The sequence below is a fragment of the Passer montanus genome, unplaced genomic scaffold (assembly GCF_014805655.1).
Source record: "Passer montanus isolate IOZ18808 unplaced genomic scaffold, ASM1480565v1 scaffold7, whole genome shotgun sequence".
NCBI classification, from domain to species: domain Eukaryota; kingdom Metazoa; phylum Chordata; class Aves; order Passeriformes; family Passeridae; genus Passer; species Passer montanus.
Window position 1 is genome coordinate 6002068 of NW_024372147.1, and position 16297 is coordinate 6018364.

A 16297-nucleotide genomic window follows, 5' to 3' on the forward strand; every position below is an offset into this window, starting at 1 on the left:
TCTGCTCCCTGTGAAATCAGATTTCAGTAGCATCCTGGCTTAAAAATGGGATAATGGCAAGAATGAAGCTCAGAGAGGTCTGTCAAAGCACATTAGAAGTTTAGAAGAAAATCACACCAGAAAATAGAATAGATATAAATATGCTCTTGTGAAAATCTGTAACTAGATTGCCACAATCGCTGTTTAGTCTGAAGGCTGCCACACAAGTATATAATTAGTTTCTTGTCATTACATATCTTGCAGCTCTTCTGTTTAGCATATTACAAGCACTTTATGTAACCTGTTCAAAACTGCATATCATGAGTCACTTTGCCAGGAGCAAGGGAAATTTGCCTTGATAAAGGAAGCCAGCTACCTATTGTTAGAGCTTGCAAACATGTGCAAGCAGCATTGCTCCATCTCTTTTAGCATTGACTTATGCTCTGCATCTAATGCCTGTAGGTAGGGTACTTTTTCTTGTAGACACTGCAATTTCATCACTGAAAGTTTTGCTGCACTGGGACCTCAGTGGCAGATTTTATGCACCTGTAAAGATACTAAAATGGCTGTGACTTCACCTGGAGCTATGGCTACTTCTGAGCTCAGAGGTGTCACATTCTTCCTGCAAATATAGAACAACCAGAGTAGCTGGGTTCATGGCTACTGCTGAAACTTAAGCATAAATGTTTTGAAATGAACGAAAGATTAATTGAAAGCCATGGAGTCACCTGAATCCAATTTTGGAAAATGAAGGGAGATCAGATGCAGCTTGGATAAGGAAATCATTCTGATTGCAGTTGAACTGTAACAATTGCATAGACACACACACGATGCGCAGCAGTCCACCTTCCTGAAGTGTGACCTGCAGAAGGTGGGCAAACATCTGCTAGAGAGAAGTGTGAACTGAAGAAAGATTGGAAGGGTACTGTGGCCATAGTGACCCATGGTCACAAGTTGTGAAGAAACAGTAAGATTAATGAGATGGTAACTCTATTGTCATGTGCCTATTTGTGATTTATTATGTGTCAGCTGCAGAAAACATGCTGAGATGGGGTAGCCACCTTCATCCAGAAGTTTCAGTGGAAATAGTGTCAAGAAGTGTTGTTTCAATGAGCCTGTAAGCACAGCAAGCACTCCAAAGACAAGACAGATCAAGTGCAGGAGCAATGGACTAGGCAATAACCACATGTACATCTTAATCTAATTGAAATTTCCTAATATTCTAAGCAAGCTATTTTTAAATATGGCTTGAGGAAGATGTATTGTTTTTCAACCGGCATTCTCCTCAGATGGTTTGGCTTAAGAGTTTACACAATTTATGGCAGGTTCTATCTTCTCTGAAGTCTGGAAAAGATAAACTGTGTTTGCAGGGAAGTGATAGCATGGGTGGATTCCTAGTACTTACGTTAACTAGTAAAACTGAAGAACAAATGCCTACTTGTAGTAGAAAATTCAGATCTGGCATAAGTCATGTGGCTTCAACAATTTTGATCAAGTGAGACCTATGAATATTTTTCTTCCTTTGCTAAAGAATTTATTAATTTCAAAGAGACTTTTGCCTGAAGGCAGCTATCTGTTCTACCCCAGTCCAGTTCATTGTCCAACAGAGGAGAAGGGTGGGATGAAAAGAAGGAAGATGAAAGTAGATTTCTCAGTATACAGTAGCAGAGAGAAATGAACAACTACTTTGTGAGATGTGTGGTTGCAAAGCAGTGTTAACCAGTGAAGGTTTCTGTTCAGTTGTCTGTTTCTCCCCATCTCTTACAAAGAGCTGTGGTAGCTAGGTGTCTGTGCCATTTCATTTGGCAGATTTAAAAACCTGTATGAATGACAGTAGTATAGAAGGTGAAAGAAAGCAACCATCATTTTGCCTTTCACAATGATAATGAGGTAGAATTTCCAAGGCAGAGTTAATTTCCCTGCATCACTTATGGCACCTGCAATAAACCAGCTGCCATCTTTGCTATAGAAAGTTCATAGGTCAAACTTCAGCTGTAATAAAATGTTATAAAAGGGGAGAACACAAAAAAACAAGGACAAAGTTCACATTTATGAAGTCTTAAAGGGTTTCCCTAGGATGTCTACTTTTGAAGGTCTGGAATATTAGAGTTACATTTCATGAACCTGTTGCAGGAAGTACATATAGATTTAGCAAAGAGCAATTGAGACTTGAAAGATGAACGGAAAAGTAACTGAATGACATTAGAGAGGAACTTCTATTGAATTAGATTAAGCCTGTGCCCTCCTGCTCAGCTCCAATCTGCTCATGGTTTGTTAAATGATTTATGCCATTAATAGTCCCATACAATTACCCAGAAATTATAAGGACACTTGTTTAAAGGAATAAATCCATTTACCATATTTAAAATATTTGTGTACAGTGTGGTCTGTACATTTACTGACACATTAGTGTTTTGTCAGGTTTGCCAGTAATTTACAACCTTCACACTCTAACAGAAACAATTATTGGCTAATTTATAATATACATTCTGAAATTACAGTATCCATATTTTTATAATCCTTGATTTTTTTTCAGTTACATTAAAGGACAGGCTTTTTGAATCCTTTCAGTATCCTTGTCCCTAACTTGTACAGTTGTCAGATAGCTTCAGTTCATTGATTTCTTTTGTTGTTGTTTTGGGGTTTTTTGTTTGTTTGTTTTTGTTATCTGGTTATGAACTGCCTTTATATGCATTATGTATGTCTGAGTAACACCTTTATTTTTTTAAATTACAAATTTAAATTTTAGATGGCTACCTGAAAGTGATGATTTGTAGGAAAAACACTGTCTAAATCCTGCTTCGTTTATTTGTAGGATCATGTGCGAACTTAAGACCTGATTTGAGAGAATTTCTCATTTATTTTGCTACTCTGAAAAAAGGATTTCAGCTTACAGCAATGTAGAGCAAATGGAAGACTGATCTGCAGAGAAAGTAATTTAAGTGAACAGTGCATTGAGTGCTAGAATATTTATCAGGGATGCAAATATTCCATATACCTATATTCTATATTATGTTCTGCTGTTATGCTTTGAGTCTGTGTACAATTTTTCGTATCTACAGGCTCTTTTAGCGAAGCCATATGACAAACACAGAAAAAGTATATCGTTACTTTTGACAAAAAGAAGCAAAGGTATGTTTCATCATAATGAGGACAGTTTCAGTTTCTTATGCAGGGATAAAAGCATCAAAGCACCTGTGCAGTAGACAGTAATATCCCAAACAGCAGAAGGAGGATAGGAGAAGTTTTGCTTTGTCCCCCTTTATGTAACAAAGACAGCTATCATAGTGCACAGCATTTGCTACAAATTCAATTTCATAACCTAAAATGCATCAACATTATTATCCTGCTGGTTATTGTCATCCCTTAATATTTCTTGATCTTCAGAAGGTTGATAACAGGTTAATTATCTGGGACTAGTCGTACTGTCACTGTGCACTGTCAGCTTTACAGTTAATACATAATATCAGGGCCATTTTCTGAACCTCTTCATGAGACTAATAGGAAGGAAAATTCATTTCAGTCTCTTAAAGACTGAAAAAACCCCTGGTGCAGAAGGCTGAATTTTATTGTTCACTTTGGAGCAGGAGAGTATTCAAGACAAATTTTAATAAATAAGGGGCTTAGGTTTGAAACTAGATTTTGCTGCCTTTCACTACCTTAATGCCTTTTAATGGGAATTAAAAGAGATGCCCAAGTAAGGAAAAGTTCACAAGAGACTTCCGTTTTTCCAGTTGCATTTGCAGTTTCCTACAAACACATTTTTGTAGTAATAAAATGAATGTTGCAAGAACATTTCCCCTGAGGCTTAAGAAAGAACTTCTTTATGTTTTCCTTGTATTTAAGTATGATAATAAAATTATTAATAATAGTAATATAAAGAATTAAGAAAAGTGCTGTTTAAAAGACTAATTCCAAGGCTTGTTCTGTTTTTATTTTATGAACTGTGAAAACAAATACTTGTCAGTTGCGAAGGCATACTGAGTTACCAGCATTTGGTCATAGTGGTGATCGACAAAATGGACTTTGGGCCAGCAGTTGCCTTCAGCATACTGTAGCAGCTCTCAATTTGTTTCAAAGCCATTTTTAAAGCATTCTGAATGATTTCATAACATTACTTTTCTGCTAAACCAACTTCTGTGGTTGCTGAAAAAATGATGAGTGGTTACTAATGACGTTCTTGAATGTGAGTGGAAATTAATGAAGGTAACCTTTTAGGAGAGGTCAGTGGCATTGTATTAGAAGGTCTTACATTCTGCCTTCCGGAGACTACAAGTCTCTGGGTCTTTTGAATTTGAAAAAAAAAATACTACAAATATTTTTATGAGATTGAAAGATGATCAGTTGGAACCCTGGATGCTGAGAATTTTAAACTTTCTGTGCTTAAAGGCACAGATCCAAAAGAGAACACTGCAATTGACCTGAGGCTGTGGAGAAGACTTCAAAAATTGATTGATGACACTGGGATTACAGGTGTGTAGTTGGTTAGAAGTCTGTAATGTCACAGGGTGGAAAACTTACAGTTTGGGTCTTTAGAACATAGAAATAAATATCAAGCAAGATGGAGGTTTTAGGTCGGAGGCAGGTTGTTCTTTTTTACCTTCTTCCTTCTTCTTCATGAGTTTGGGCAATGTTTTGTAACTGGACAGAAAAGTTGACATTGCGGGCTTCAAGGGATCAGTTATTGGGTTAAAGGGAAAATAATCTAGGTGTCCTTTCTTAATTGGATAGTTTAGTCTTAAAAGACCTTTAACAACAGATAGCCATTTTGTGCCTTCTAATGAAAGGCTGCCGAACTCATGGTTGTGAGGCTGTTTCATTGATAAGAAATAATGAACACCCGAGTCTGAACATGAACTACTGTCTCAAGTGCCTTCAATCCCGACCTTGAGAAACTGATAAAGATCCTGATTCTTTTTGAAGTCACATTGCCAGGTTACTTGTCTTGAGTGTTTTTGAAGTTTGGTGGGTTTTGTCAGGGTTTATTTGGAATGGCATGTCCTCTGTTGTACTGTACTATCTGCTGTTCTTTCAGACATAGTTGCTTGCTGTGGCAGTGAACAAGACGGGCTTCCAGCAATGAAGCAGAAACTATTTGTATGTGTATTGGTTTGATCAAAGTTACATAATTACAGCTTTTGTTAGGCATTAATCATTCATGAATAGAAGCCTTTCAAGGAAAGAAAAATGTGATTCTTCTTATGACACAAAGCCAAATCTTTTTACTAGTCAAAGTAGCACTTTCAGAATGGACTGTTGTTTGTTCCCACCAAATCGCTGGTTCTAAACTGTTATGCAAGTATAAGTTCTGCTTAGTGTGCAGTCTTAATTATTTAAGAGCTACACATCTCTGTCTTTTCTAAAAATAAGCAGCCACTCTGTTCCAAGAACTAGAACAAGATTAGCTTTGTGTACTTGAACCACTTCTTATGTAATTTCCAATCCTGAAATGGTTCTGTTCAAGTGCTGAACTGGTTCTGATCATGAAACTTCTCTGTTAGTCTCTTTCTTGTTTAGTAGGTAGGAGGTAAAAACTAAAAACAGGGACCAAACATGTTGTCTTTAAACTGGTGATCATGCAAGGGAAGATATTCCCTTCCTCATAGCATTTTTTCCCTGCCCAATGTTTTTCTTTATTCACTCCTTCCATGTTATATTAAAAATTCCTTTCTTGACTACTTTCTGATTTTGACTCACTTCTACTGGTTTTTTTTTTAGTTCATGCAGCGTGACTGTCTATTCAGCGCAGGAAAGTTTCAGATATGGTCTCAATTTACACATATATAGTATCACAATTTCATGCTGTTGTTTTGAAGCCTTCTCTGTCCTGGAAGTTCTGGCCTTTGAAGTCAGTCATTGTACTTGATAAGGGTAGATTTTTACAGAGAGATTTTGCTTTCCCCATTTCATTTTTCTCTGGACTCCCCACAGTCAATGGATCTCTTGCACTGACTGTTAGGCAGAAGGTAATAAATACATTTATTTGCATCTAGAATCAGCATTTAAGCCATAAGCTTGCATTGTGATGCCTTGGCATGCATGTACAGTCACCTGGAATTTGCGACTGTTTTTTTCCAGAATATAATGCATGCTTCACAATACTGAAGCAATTTGAATATCCTGTTAGATTGCAACTGTTTTAAGAGGATCACAAAGGATGATTATGGGTTTTGTCAAGACAGGTAGAAAAGTAGAGGAGAAGAAGTTGTGCTCTGGGTTAAAAGTGAATCATGAACATACAGAGGTCAACTACAGTGACTGTGGAAGCCCTATCAAATGCTACTGGATCAAGATCAGAAGGGAAATCCCCAAAGGGGATCTTAGATTAGGCATCTGCTACTGATCTCCAAACCAAGACGAAAAGGGCACTTAATCAGGGTCACTTAGCAACTTTTAGATAACAGATCATGGGTCTTTTCAGTGACTTCAACTATCCAGACATTCTTGGTAGAGCAATACAGCAGATCACAACATCCATCAAGTTTCTGGAATGCATACAGGACTTCCTCATGCAGATGTTAGATGTGCTAACCAGGAATGTGGCATGGCTGGACTGGCTGCTCACTAACCAAGGAAACCAGCTTTGTAATATCCCACTTAGTGATGGCTTTGGCTACAGTGATCACAATATTGTGGAGTTTGGGGTCTGGCTGTGCACTCTGAAGGTTAATACTAAAGCAAAGGAAAGTATTATGGAAAGAATCCTCCTAGGAGCCATCACAAGTCAGATGAAGCCTATGATTAGGAAATGCCAGCACAGGTTCACCAAGGCCAAATTGTGCTTGACAAACTTGATTGCCCTCTAGGGCAAAGTAACCTGCTTGGTTGAGGGGGGACAAGCTGCGGATGTTGTCTGCCTAAGTTTCTCCAAGGCTTTCTCTATGGTCTCCCACAGCTTCCTTGTTAAGGTGTGTAACAACTGTGCTGGTCAGCTTCCTGTCCAGCTGTTGTGTAACAGTCTGGACAAGCTGCCCGTGCTGTGGGTGGGGAACTGACCCACAGGCAGCACCCAGAGTGGGGGTAAATGGCTCCTTTTCCAACTGGCACAAGTGGGGTCCCCCAGGGATTGGTATTGGGCCTAACGCTGTTTCATGTCTTCCTATATGGTCATCCAGAGCACTCAAAATCACTCAGGGATCAAGTGAGCACTTTGGAAGGGAGAGCCACCTGGAGGAAAACATGTGTAGGCTGGGAAAGTGGGCAGAGAAGAACCTTTTGAAGTTTAGCAAGGACAGGTATAAGGTCTTACACCTGGGAAAACAAATCCAGGAGGGCAGCACAGGCTGGGAGCACAAGGGTGAGGAGCAGTTCTGTGGAATGGGACCAGGGAGCCCCAGGGAGCAAAAAGCTCAGTATGAGTGAGGAGTGTGCTGCTGGAGCAAAGGAGCTCTTGGGCTGCATCAACAGGGGCATCAGCAGCAGAGATTATCCCATTTTTGCCAGCGTTTGTCAGGCCACACCTGGAATACTGTTGTATGTTTTGGTCTCCGCTATACAAAAAAGATATGGGCAGGCTGGAGAGGATGGAGAGAAGGGCCACAGAGATGATCAAAGGGCTGAGAAGGCTGACATGTTCAGAGAAGCTGAGAGAGTTGGATTTGCTCAACCTTGAGAAATGATGGTTGAGGAAAAACTTATACCATGTTACAGTATCTGAAGGGTGGTTATAAAGGTAGAGGCCCTATTTTTACAAGGGGTCACATGGAAAATATGAGAGATAATGGGTTAAAGTTACTCCTGGGGATTTTCAACTTGAACACAAGTGGAAATATTTCACAGTGAAAGCAATCAGCCAGTGGAATAAACTCCCCAGAACTGGCAGATTCCCATTTTTGAGATTTGGCTTGACTGGGTGCTTGGCTGTCTTGTCCAAATCATGCTTTTGTCAAGAAAGTTTGAACATAATGGGATAATGGTTGAATCTTTTGAGGTCACTTCCAACCTGCTATTCTGTCATTCTCTACTGAGTAAGAACTCCATGTCTAAATTATTTGGGTAATTTGAAAAGCTTCACTCTGTATATAGTGATTCTTTTAAATATTTTAATTAAAAATCACTGAGGTCTAGCATGTGAAGATGACAGGGTGTTGTTATTATGAAAAGTATCAAAGTGTTTAGCTATAATATTATCGGTAAAGAACAGAAATCTGCTTTTAGCGAAGTCATGCTTGAATTCTTATTTTTCACACAGACTGCATCCTCGGCTATTAAAGGTGCTATCCAGTTGGGAATAGGATACACAGTAGGAAATCTTACATCAAAACCAGACAGAGATGTTCTTATGCAAGACTTCTATGTAGTGGAAAGTGTCTTTCTGCCAAGGTAAGAATAAGCATATTGTATTTTTCTTCAATAAAATTTCAAAATTAAACTCTTAACTAGCTATTTTGAACCAGTTTTGTTTTTCAGTTCTAACAAAATCATGTTAGAATAAGTACAACGTATGAAACTTGAAAATTTTTTGGTCTTCATGTTGTCATTGGAAAGGAAGGTAGAGAGAGAGTTAAAGGTCATACTTCATCTGAAGATTTGAGACTTAGCATTTATAGAGGGAAAGTAATTTTAACACTTTCAATTAAAGGAGTTGTCAATTTGAATTTTAAGTGATTTGTGAATCTGACATTCACATTTGATTAGTTGCTTATTAGTTTCTGAAAATAATACTTGATATTTTGTTGAGGGGTTTAAAAAATTTATAAAAATTCAAGTCCTGCCATTTCAAGTATAATATAAAAATTTATGCTACAATGTTGCCTTATATTTATATTTACACTATAAAATTCTATCCAGGACTCTAGTCTGTGACAACACTGCTTTGACAGTGTTTGTATCACTCCCAAGCTGATGGTATAGAAATTGTAGCAATACAGTTATGCTGATAGGGAAATCAAGGTCATACTGGTTTTTTTGTGTTCAGAAGATGAAGTACAGTGCCATGTACCCTTTACAACTTAGATGTTCTAGCAAGTGAAGAAAAAGGTTTAGGAGAAATTTATTTCAAAACCAGGATGACTTGCTCTGTTGAGTGTTTTCTGGGTTTTCAGAAGTGCTAAATACAGTCATTTCAGGAAGGACATGCTATCTATGTAATCTTTCCTGGATTTGGGATTGATTTCTATCAGTTTTTCAAAGTTTTGTTCAAGTGCAGTTTGAATGCTATTTCATAAAATGTTTTAAATAATTTATAATCCTTAGTATTTGCTGGTGTCACTAAACCAAACTGAATTAACAATGTACAAAATAATTGTATACACTTTAAATTTTGATATTTCCTCATGTAAATTTCCTTTATGTTTGTTGAAGTGATATGTCCTTAAGGAAGAAAAGTCCTTGTGTGAAATGAAGGTTTTGCATTAGTTCCTATTAGTTGAGGGTATTCGTATCCTTGTTTTGGTGTTAATGATAGTGTTTGTGCACAGGTTAGTAATATTTCTCTTGTAGATTAGGTAGATATAGAGAAGTTAGCTATATGAATATGTTTACATACACTATAATCATAAAATTTTGTTTAAAAAATCCAGCTTAAGGTGAGAAATTTGCATATCATGTGACAAAGCTTTTATTGGTGAGAAAAATGTCTGCCTATGACAGTGATAGTGGCTTCTGTGATATGTTTGCTATATGAGCTTTGTTCATGAAAACTAAATGGAACCTACATGCTAAAAGTGTTTTATTACTTAGCATGGTTTGAGCGAGAACATTTATTCTCTTTCTTTTTAAACATAGTTTTAAAGGAACAAGTAAAATAAAATTATGTGTAATCCATAGCATTGCATGTGCCTTCTTTCCTGTGAGACTCGCATGCATGTACACACAAAAATGAGATTTACTTGTTTTGTATTAGTATTAAGGAAGAGCAGGGAGACATCCCTTCTGGCTTGAAAAAACCCAAAAGGCAGAAGGAAGAGACTGATTACACTAATGTAAAATTGAATAGAAAAGCTTTAGTAGAAAAGCTTTCGGAACAGTTTCTTATTTAAAAAAAAAAAAAAAACTTTGAGGAAAATTAGACAAATGAAAGTAATGGCCAAAGCACTGTCATTTTGGGTTTGGGTTTGTTTTTTTCTTTTTACATCGCTAGGTAGTAAGCCGTATACAGCATAGTGAGACATTTTGACTGTAACAAAGAGCCTCTCCGTAAAGAACACTTGTTGGCAACATTGTCTGTGGAACTAGAAGTTGGCTGTCTATAGCAATCTCTTTACATGGCTCTTGATTTCTTATGCTGATGCACAGAAATGTCAAATTTCAAATCCTTGCTATGTCTCAGTGTAACATCCACTTTTATTTATCTAAATTATATTCAACCAGAAGTGTATTACTATGCATGAATTGTTATACATTAGGATTGCACAAAATTAATAAAAGATTCTTTCTTGCTGGTTCAGAGTATTGGAATGTTGTTTCATGATGACATTATGTGGATTGGTCCTGAGTCATATCCATAGGTAACTTCATTACCCATGTTTGAAGCAAAAAGCAAAGGCTGCACATTTCTTTACAGCTGGAACTGCACTCCCAAGGTGCACCCTCAGGTGCTCTTCACTTTTACCAAGGGGGTACCTACTTGTGATGGCAGCTTTGTGAAAAGTAATTACTGTAATGACTTTTTTTTGTCCCGTTTGGATTACTCTGGGTTGAAAGCAATTAGTGGAAATTAGTTACACCAGCAGGTGAAATGGGTTGACCTCTATCTGGAAGTACCCTGGAGCAAGCTGAGCTTGAGTAAACTTTTTGCGGAAGTTTGGAGCTGAAGGAGAACCTAACGGTGCAGCAAGAGTCTTGCTCAAACAGGTACTTACCCAGCAAGGAGCAGTATTTTTCCACTTGCTTTGGGTGCAGTTAATTCATCTGCAACTTCAAACAGCTGTCAGCTGAACTTCCCCTTCATTTTGGCAATTTCACAGACACCTGACTCTTTGCATGGTGTCCTGCTCCACCTTCCTCCCATATTTTCTCTGCCTTACCTGTGTCTGGCAGTGAGATTAGATGACTCTGTTTTTCAGTCATAGCTTCTTCACCGGCTTCTTTGACATCAACAGGGGCACTGTTAAGGTGACAGTGGTAAAATAGACTTAAGCTAGTAGAGATGTAATGCAATGCAGCCTGTGCACCAGTGAGCAGAAGAGTGTTATAGCTGCCCTTTTATAGTTAAGGAAAAATAGTTAAGTCTTGTTTATGAATTTTACTGGTTGAAGAGAATAGTCTCTGCACACCTCCCAGACCCTGAAATAACCCAACCTATATCTCTGCTTCAGTAGTCATACTGAAGCATTCACGATTCATTAAGAAGGGAGAAAAATGTCAGGGAAAAAAGTGGTTAGGTCAGATCTGAACAAAACTGCTCTGCATATTTTGGGAACTACTGATGTAAATCAGAAGTAACTCCCTGGATTGCAGGTAAGTCCTGGTCCAGAGTTACTCTGTAACTGTGTTAAAATGGTCAGAGTTTGGCCCAGTTAATTTACGTGTTTATTTCTGGAAGTGACTTTGAGTGAACTACAGGTGTCTGTACAGTGGGTGGATTTGAATTGCAAAGGTGTTTGCCTTCATTTGCACGTCGTAGTGGTGGAGGGCCTTTCAACCCTTCCTTTTCAAGCTCCCCAGGAGTTCGTATAACATATTGTTTTGGAAACCAAGGTATTACTGGAAGCTGCTAGAAAGGTGCTCATTGAGAACCACCATCCAGATGGAGTTAAAATAGTACTGTGCAAATTTGTTCCTAGGATGGCGAAGCAAAATGCACTGACCTACTTGATTCTGAAGACAGCGTCTGAAGCCTCCACCCTACTCACTGAATAGAGTGAAACCACAAGGGAAACCACTCCAAGTAACCTCTTTTCTGGCTTTTCAACTCAGTTTTGGAAATCCAGCAACAGAGGTGCTTACCTGGTGTTGGTAGTGCTGCAACAGTGGCTGGAGGGTTCGGTGGGAAGGTTGTTCATCCTGCATGTGCTCTCTATGGTCTGTTCTGTGACTAGCTGTGTCAAGCATATTTGTGCCTGTTTTCCTTGGCTGGAAGCAGTTCCCAGTAGCACAATTTGCTTCCAGTTAGTTGTACAATGTGGTTTCAGCAATATTTTGTCAGCCCTTTGACTTGGCGGTGGTGCTGGCTCCAAGTGAGATGGTTGGTTAGAATGCCTCATTGGTTAGAGTGGCTCATTGCTTGTCTAGCTCTGGTAAGCAGTGGTGGCTCAGACTAGTTGCTGGGCCATGGGGCTGTGCAGCTGCTTTTGAGTTGGCAGTGTAGGCAGCTTATTAAGCTCTTCCAGTAGACACAGAAGGAGGTGCATTTTCTGTGGTGACTGAGAAGCCAAACAAAAGCTGCTCCACTATATCAGCTAATTTTGGCTATGAAGCTTTAGAAATGCAGAAGGTTTCAAGCTGTTGAGTTTGACCTTTTTTGCAGCAAGTTGTTAGTCAATCTTATGCACTTCTATTGCTAATAAGTTTTTATTGCAGGGTCTAGACCCTGCATGTTGACAACAGTCACTATGGTTTCTAATTGAGCTGGGAAGTGTGTTAGATGCCGATGACCTGTATGCACTCTGCAGCTACAGTCTGTATACTGAACTGGTTCATTTACCAGCTTTCTTGTGAACCTAATGAAAGATTATTCAATTCTTTCTGCTCTTTAATGTCAGAAGCTTATCATTGTATTCTAGTAGCATTTGAATAACAGCCCAAATAAGTAGTCAAAGTTCTAAGAAGGTAAAAACTTTACCTTACTGCCAAGGCCAGTCTGGGTTCTACCTTACATCTAAAACTGAAGTGTACTGCTTTCTTGTATGTTTTTGAGTACTGATTGAGAAAACTGATACTCACCCTTGGAAATACCTTTATATCAAACCTGTGTCATAGGTTAGCTGATGGTCTAAGTAGTGTATTTGTAGTATAGAATGCTCTACAGGTTTAGTGCGACTGGTATTTGAATGTTCACACTAACAATGAGTTGTTGTGTAACTTACACCATGATACATGTTTCCTGTGGGCAGTTTCACAAGGAAGATAAAGTGATCTGAATAGTCTGATAAAGTGCTACTGCTCTTCCTTGGTGCTCTTGCAGAGATTCACAGAATTATTCAAGTTCTGACAAGGTTTTTATGGTTTTTGAGTTGAATGATAGCACAGAGAGGAGGATGCAAAACAGTTATTAGAAATGGGGATACTTTGGTGACAAAAGCAAAGTCTGGTATGAATTACTGGACTCACTACTTCTGTTACCAACAAATTATTGGTAAACCTGATAACCTGGATAATTGTATGGTTATGTGGATTGCTTAAACAACTTTTCAAATACTCTGAGACCCTGTATTTTAATAGAATTTCCAGTTGGTTGTAAAATAATATCTTAGTAATTGTAAGTAAATGATTCTGTATTCAGCTGTTACGTAGATATGATTGACTTGACCTGTTTTAAGTTACCTACTACTCCTAACTATATTTCAAAGCTAACTTGCAGGGAACCTCTCAGGACAGCATTTGGTAACTGGAAGTTTAGGAAAATGTACATGAGAAAAAGGATGTTACCACTGGACTTTAACCCACAGTATGAAGAAAACACTGACACACCTATTTGTACAGATAAACATGATTCCTACTTCCTCCATGTGGGAAATTATGCTTTCCTGAAATTACATACAGGAAAGGAACATACCAAAGCACTACCTGACCCGCAGCATGTGTTTGTTTGATACAGTTTTTAGAGCTGAAACACACTGTGATGAATTTTTTAAAAAGCAGCTGTATTCAAGAGCGAATAAACTGAAATTGGATACTCTTAGTTTTTAATGTTGAGAACATTTAAGTTTAGACATTTTATTTTGATTCTACAATCTAAAAAAGAAATGTTGTCACTGAAATAACTGATGTGTTCCTCCTCTTCTTTTTTATGATACACAAAGGAAAGTTATACATAGAACCAGAGACTAATTCTTTTGATAACAGCTCTGTCAGAGACTGTGAAAAATCCTCAGTGATGAAGGCTTGCTACCAAGATATGAGGGTGGCTTTCTCTGCCCTTTCAGATAGGTGTGGTATCTCCTGAGTACATCCTACCAGGGTGAGGCCATAGTGAAGAAAAGCTGCCAAGAAATGTGTCTGGGTGTCTTGTTTAGCAAATTTTTACAGCCATGGGGTTAGCCATTAAAATTTTAATTAATTTTACTTCACTTTTAGTTTGATATTGCACCACCTATGCTTTAAATCCAGTCTCAACATTTACAAAGGGGCAGGCTTAGATGCACATACTGTCATAGGTGTGCTTGATTTTAAAAAAATAAAAATTACAATATAAGTATTAAACCAAACTTGCATCTTAAGTTTAGTATCTCTTCTTTAGTCTACCTATGAATCTTTTTCTTTTGTGGGGTATAACATCTGAGGTTATTAAAATAGCTCATAAATTACAATTGCTGCCTAATCATTCCAAAGCCTGCATTTTGATGTCATAGCTCGTATAGAAAGACTTGAATTGCTCAAGATTGCCAGAATCAGAGCTAATTTTAAAGACTTTATCTTTGTTTTTCTGGTAGACTTGTGCTTAAACTAGCTGAAAAGGAAATGACATGGTTGCCCCCTTTCTTATTATGTCAAAAGCACCATTTTACACATTTAACTTTTTGTCAATAGATCATGGGCATTTTTTTGTTAAACTTCAAAGATGTAATTGTCCTCTTGAAACTCCCTAGGCTGATTAAAAATCGTTATATGTAGTGCTTTGCACATACACTTTAATCCCCTGAGAGTGGAACTCTAAAATGCATCAAGAAAATGTGAAGAGAAACTACAGAATACATTCTTTCAATAGCTAATAGAGCGGAATGTGAATAATTCTAAACAGGGTAGGGATGTACTTAGATCAAGCATTCTGTACAGTGGAGTTTGTCTTTTTCCAGAAAGAACAAGGCCATACTCAATTCATACTTGTCATACAAGCTTCAAAATTATAAGAAATTTGAAAAGTTTCCATTCCTGTAAGAAATTACTGGAAGTGAGGGTGCTTTTTCTGTTAGAAGTACCATCAGGAAAACCTTAAAACTATTTTCCAGAGTACTAACAAGAAATCTTAAATTTGTGTCAAGTTTGCTTCATGATTTAAAGAGCTTACTGTTGGGATCAGTAAACTATTCTGTTAGGTAGTGAAGCTGAAACTAATTAATATGATTAACAGAAACAGGGTATGGTAAAATACTCTGTAGACCTCAAACAGAAGGTGATTTTAAAGATGATTTCATAAAGAATAAGGAAAGCTGTCTGCATAGTGAAATTGACTCTTATATCTGTAGTAAAGTATCTGATGTGTTCTAAATACATGGACTTGCCCTCTCTGTAGAAGCTGTTCCAAAATAATTGCTCTGTTTAGCAATAAATCTCCACTTGCTATGTGTTACTGTGCACCTGCTGACCCAGTGTTGGTAATTTTATTCCATATGCACTTATGAAATGGCTCAGAACTGTCCTATTGTCATAGCAAACCTCCTACCCTTCATCTCACCTTGGTGAAGTTACAGTACAAGTTCTGGTATAGTAAGAACATGGAATCTTTTGCTGACATGCTTTCACAGGAGAAGCTTTTAAGTTACAGCTAGAGGAAGCAGATTTATAAAAGTGTTTAGTACTGAAATGTAAAACTTAATAAAAAGTTTAGATGCTTTATATTCCCTGAAAATTTTGTGATACTTCAGTAGAGAACACTCCGTTCTATTATTTTCTGCATTTTATGACAATTAAATGCATTTACCCAGGTTTCCAGTGTAACTATATGACCACTGGGACATCCTCATATTGTAGAAAAATTCAGTGAGTCACAGCCAGCTATATAAAACTTAATGTCTGGCAAATCTAGCAGCGTTCTGAGCAGCAGAAAGGCCTTATGAAAGAGTATTAGTCTATCTTAACTGTAAAGAAACACTACTATCTTCAGTTTGTATCCTACTGATTTCCATTTTTAACTCGATAATGGAACAATAAATCAGATGTGGACTTGATTTTGATATCTTGGAGTCAGTCTGCAGTAAATATAGCGTGATCAGAGGAGTTCTTTAGGACTAGGTAGCTTTCACTATTACCTGTGGGTTTAGTGCTCTAAGAAGCAGCAGTATTCTATTGTCTTCATGTGTATGTCATCCACAAGCATCTTTTTATGTGTGAATTCCAGAAAGAAATCTGTTTGATTTTTTTTTTTCCTTCTTTCATCTCCTGTTCAAGAGTCTGAAATGTTACACATTTCTGGAGACTGAGAAAGCTTGTTCACCTGCTGTCACTGAAACTGTTCAGTTGTGTTTGGCAGCACAGGGGCAGCTAGGTGGGTTGAGTA

The 16297-nt window shown here is 37.8% G+C and overlaps 1 protein-coding gene across 4 annotated transcripts in view; it reads left to right on the plus strand.

Annotated features, from left to right (window-relative positions):
* PIP5K1B (phosphatidylinositol-4-phosphate 5-kinase type 1 beta) overlaps positions 1 to 16297 on the plus strand; it is a 97803-nt gene that overhangs the window by 40892 nt on the left and 40614 nt on the right. For all 4 annotated transcript variants that reach the window (XM_039729896.1, XM_039729895.1, XM_039729892.1 and 1 more), the window contains one exon: positions 8171 to 8301. In XM_039729896.1, coding sequence (XP_039585830.1) covers positions 8171 to 8301 — 131 coding nt within the window. The remainder of the gene's footprint in view (positions 1 to 8170; positions 8302 to 16297) is intronic.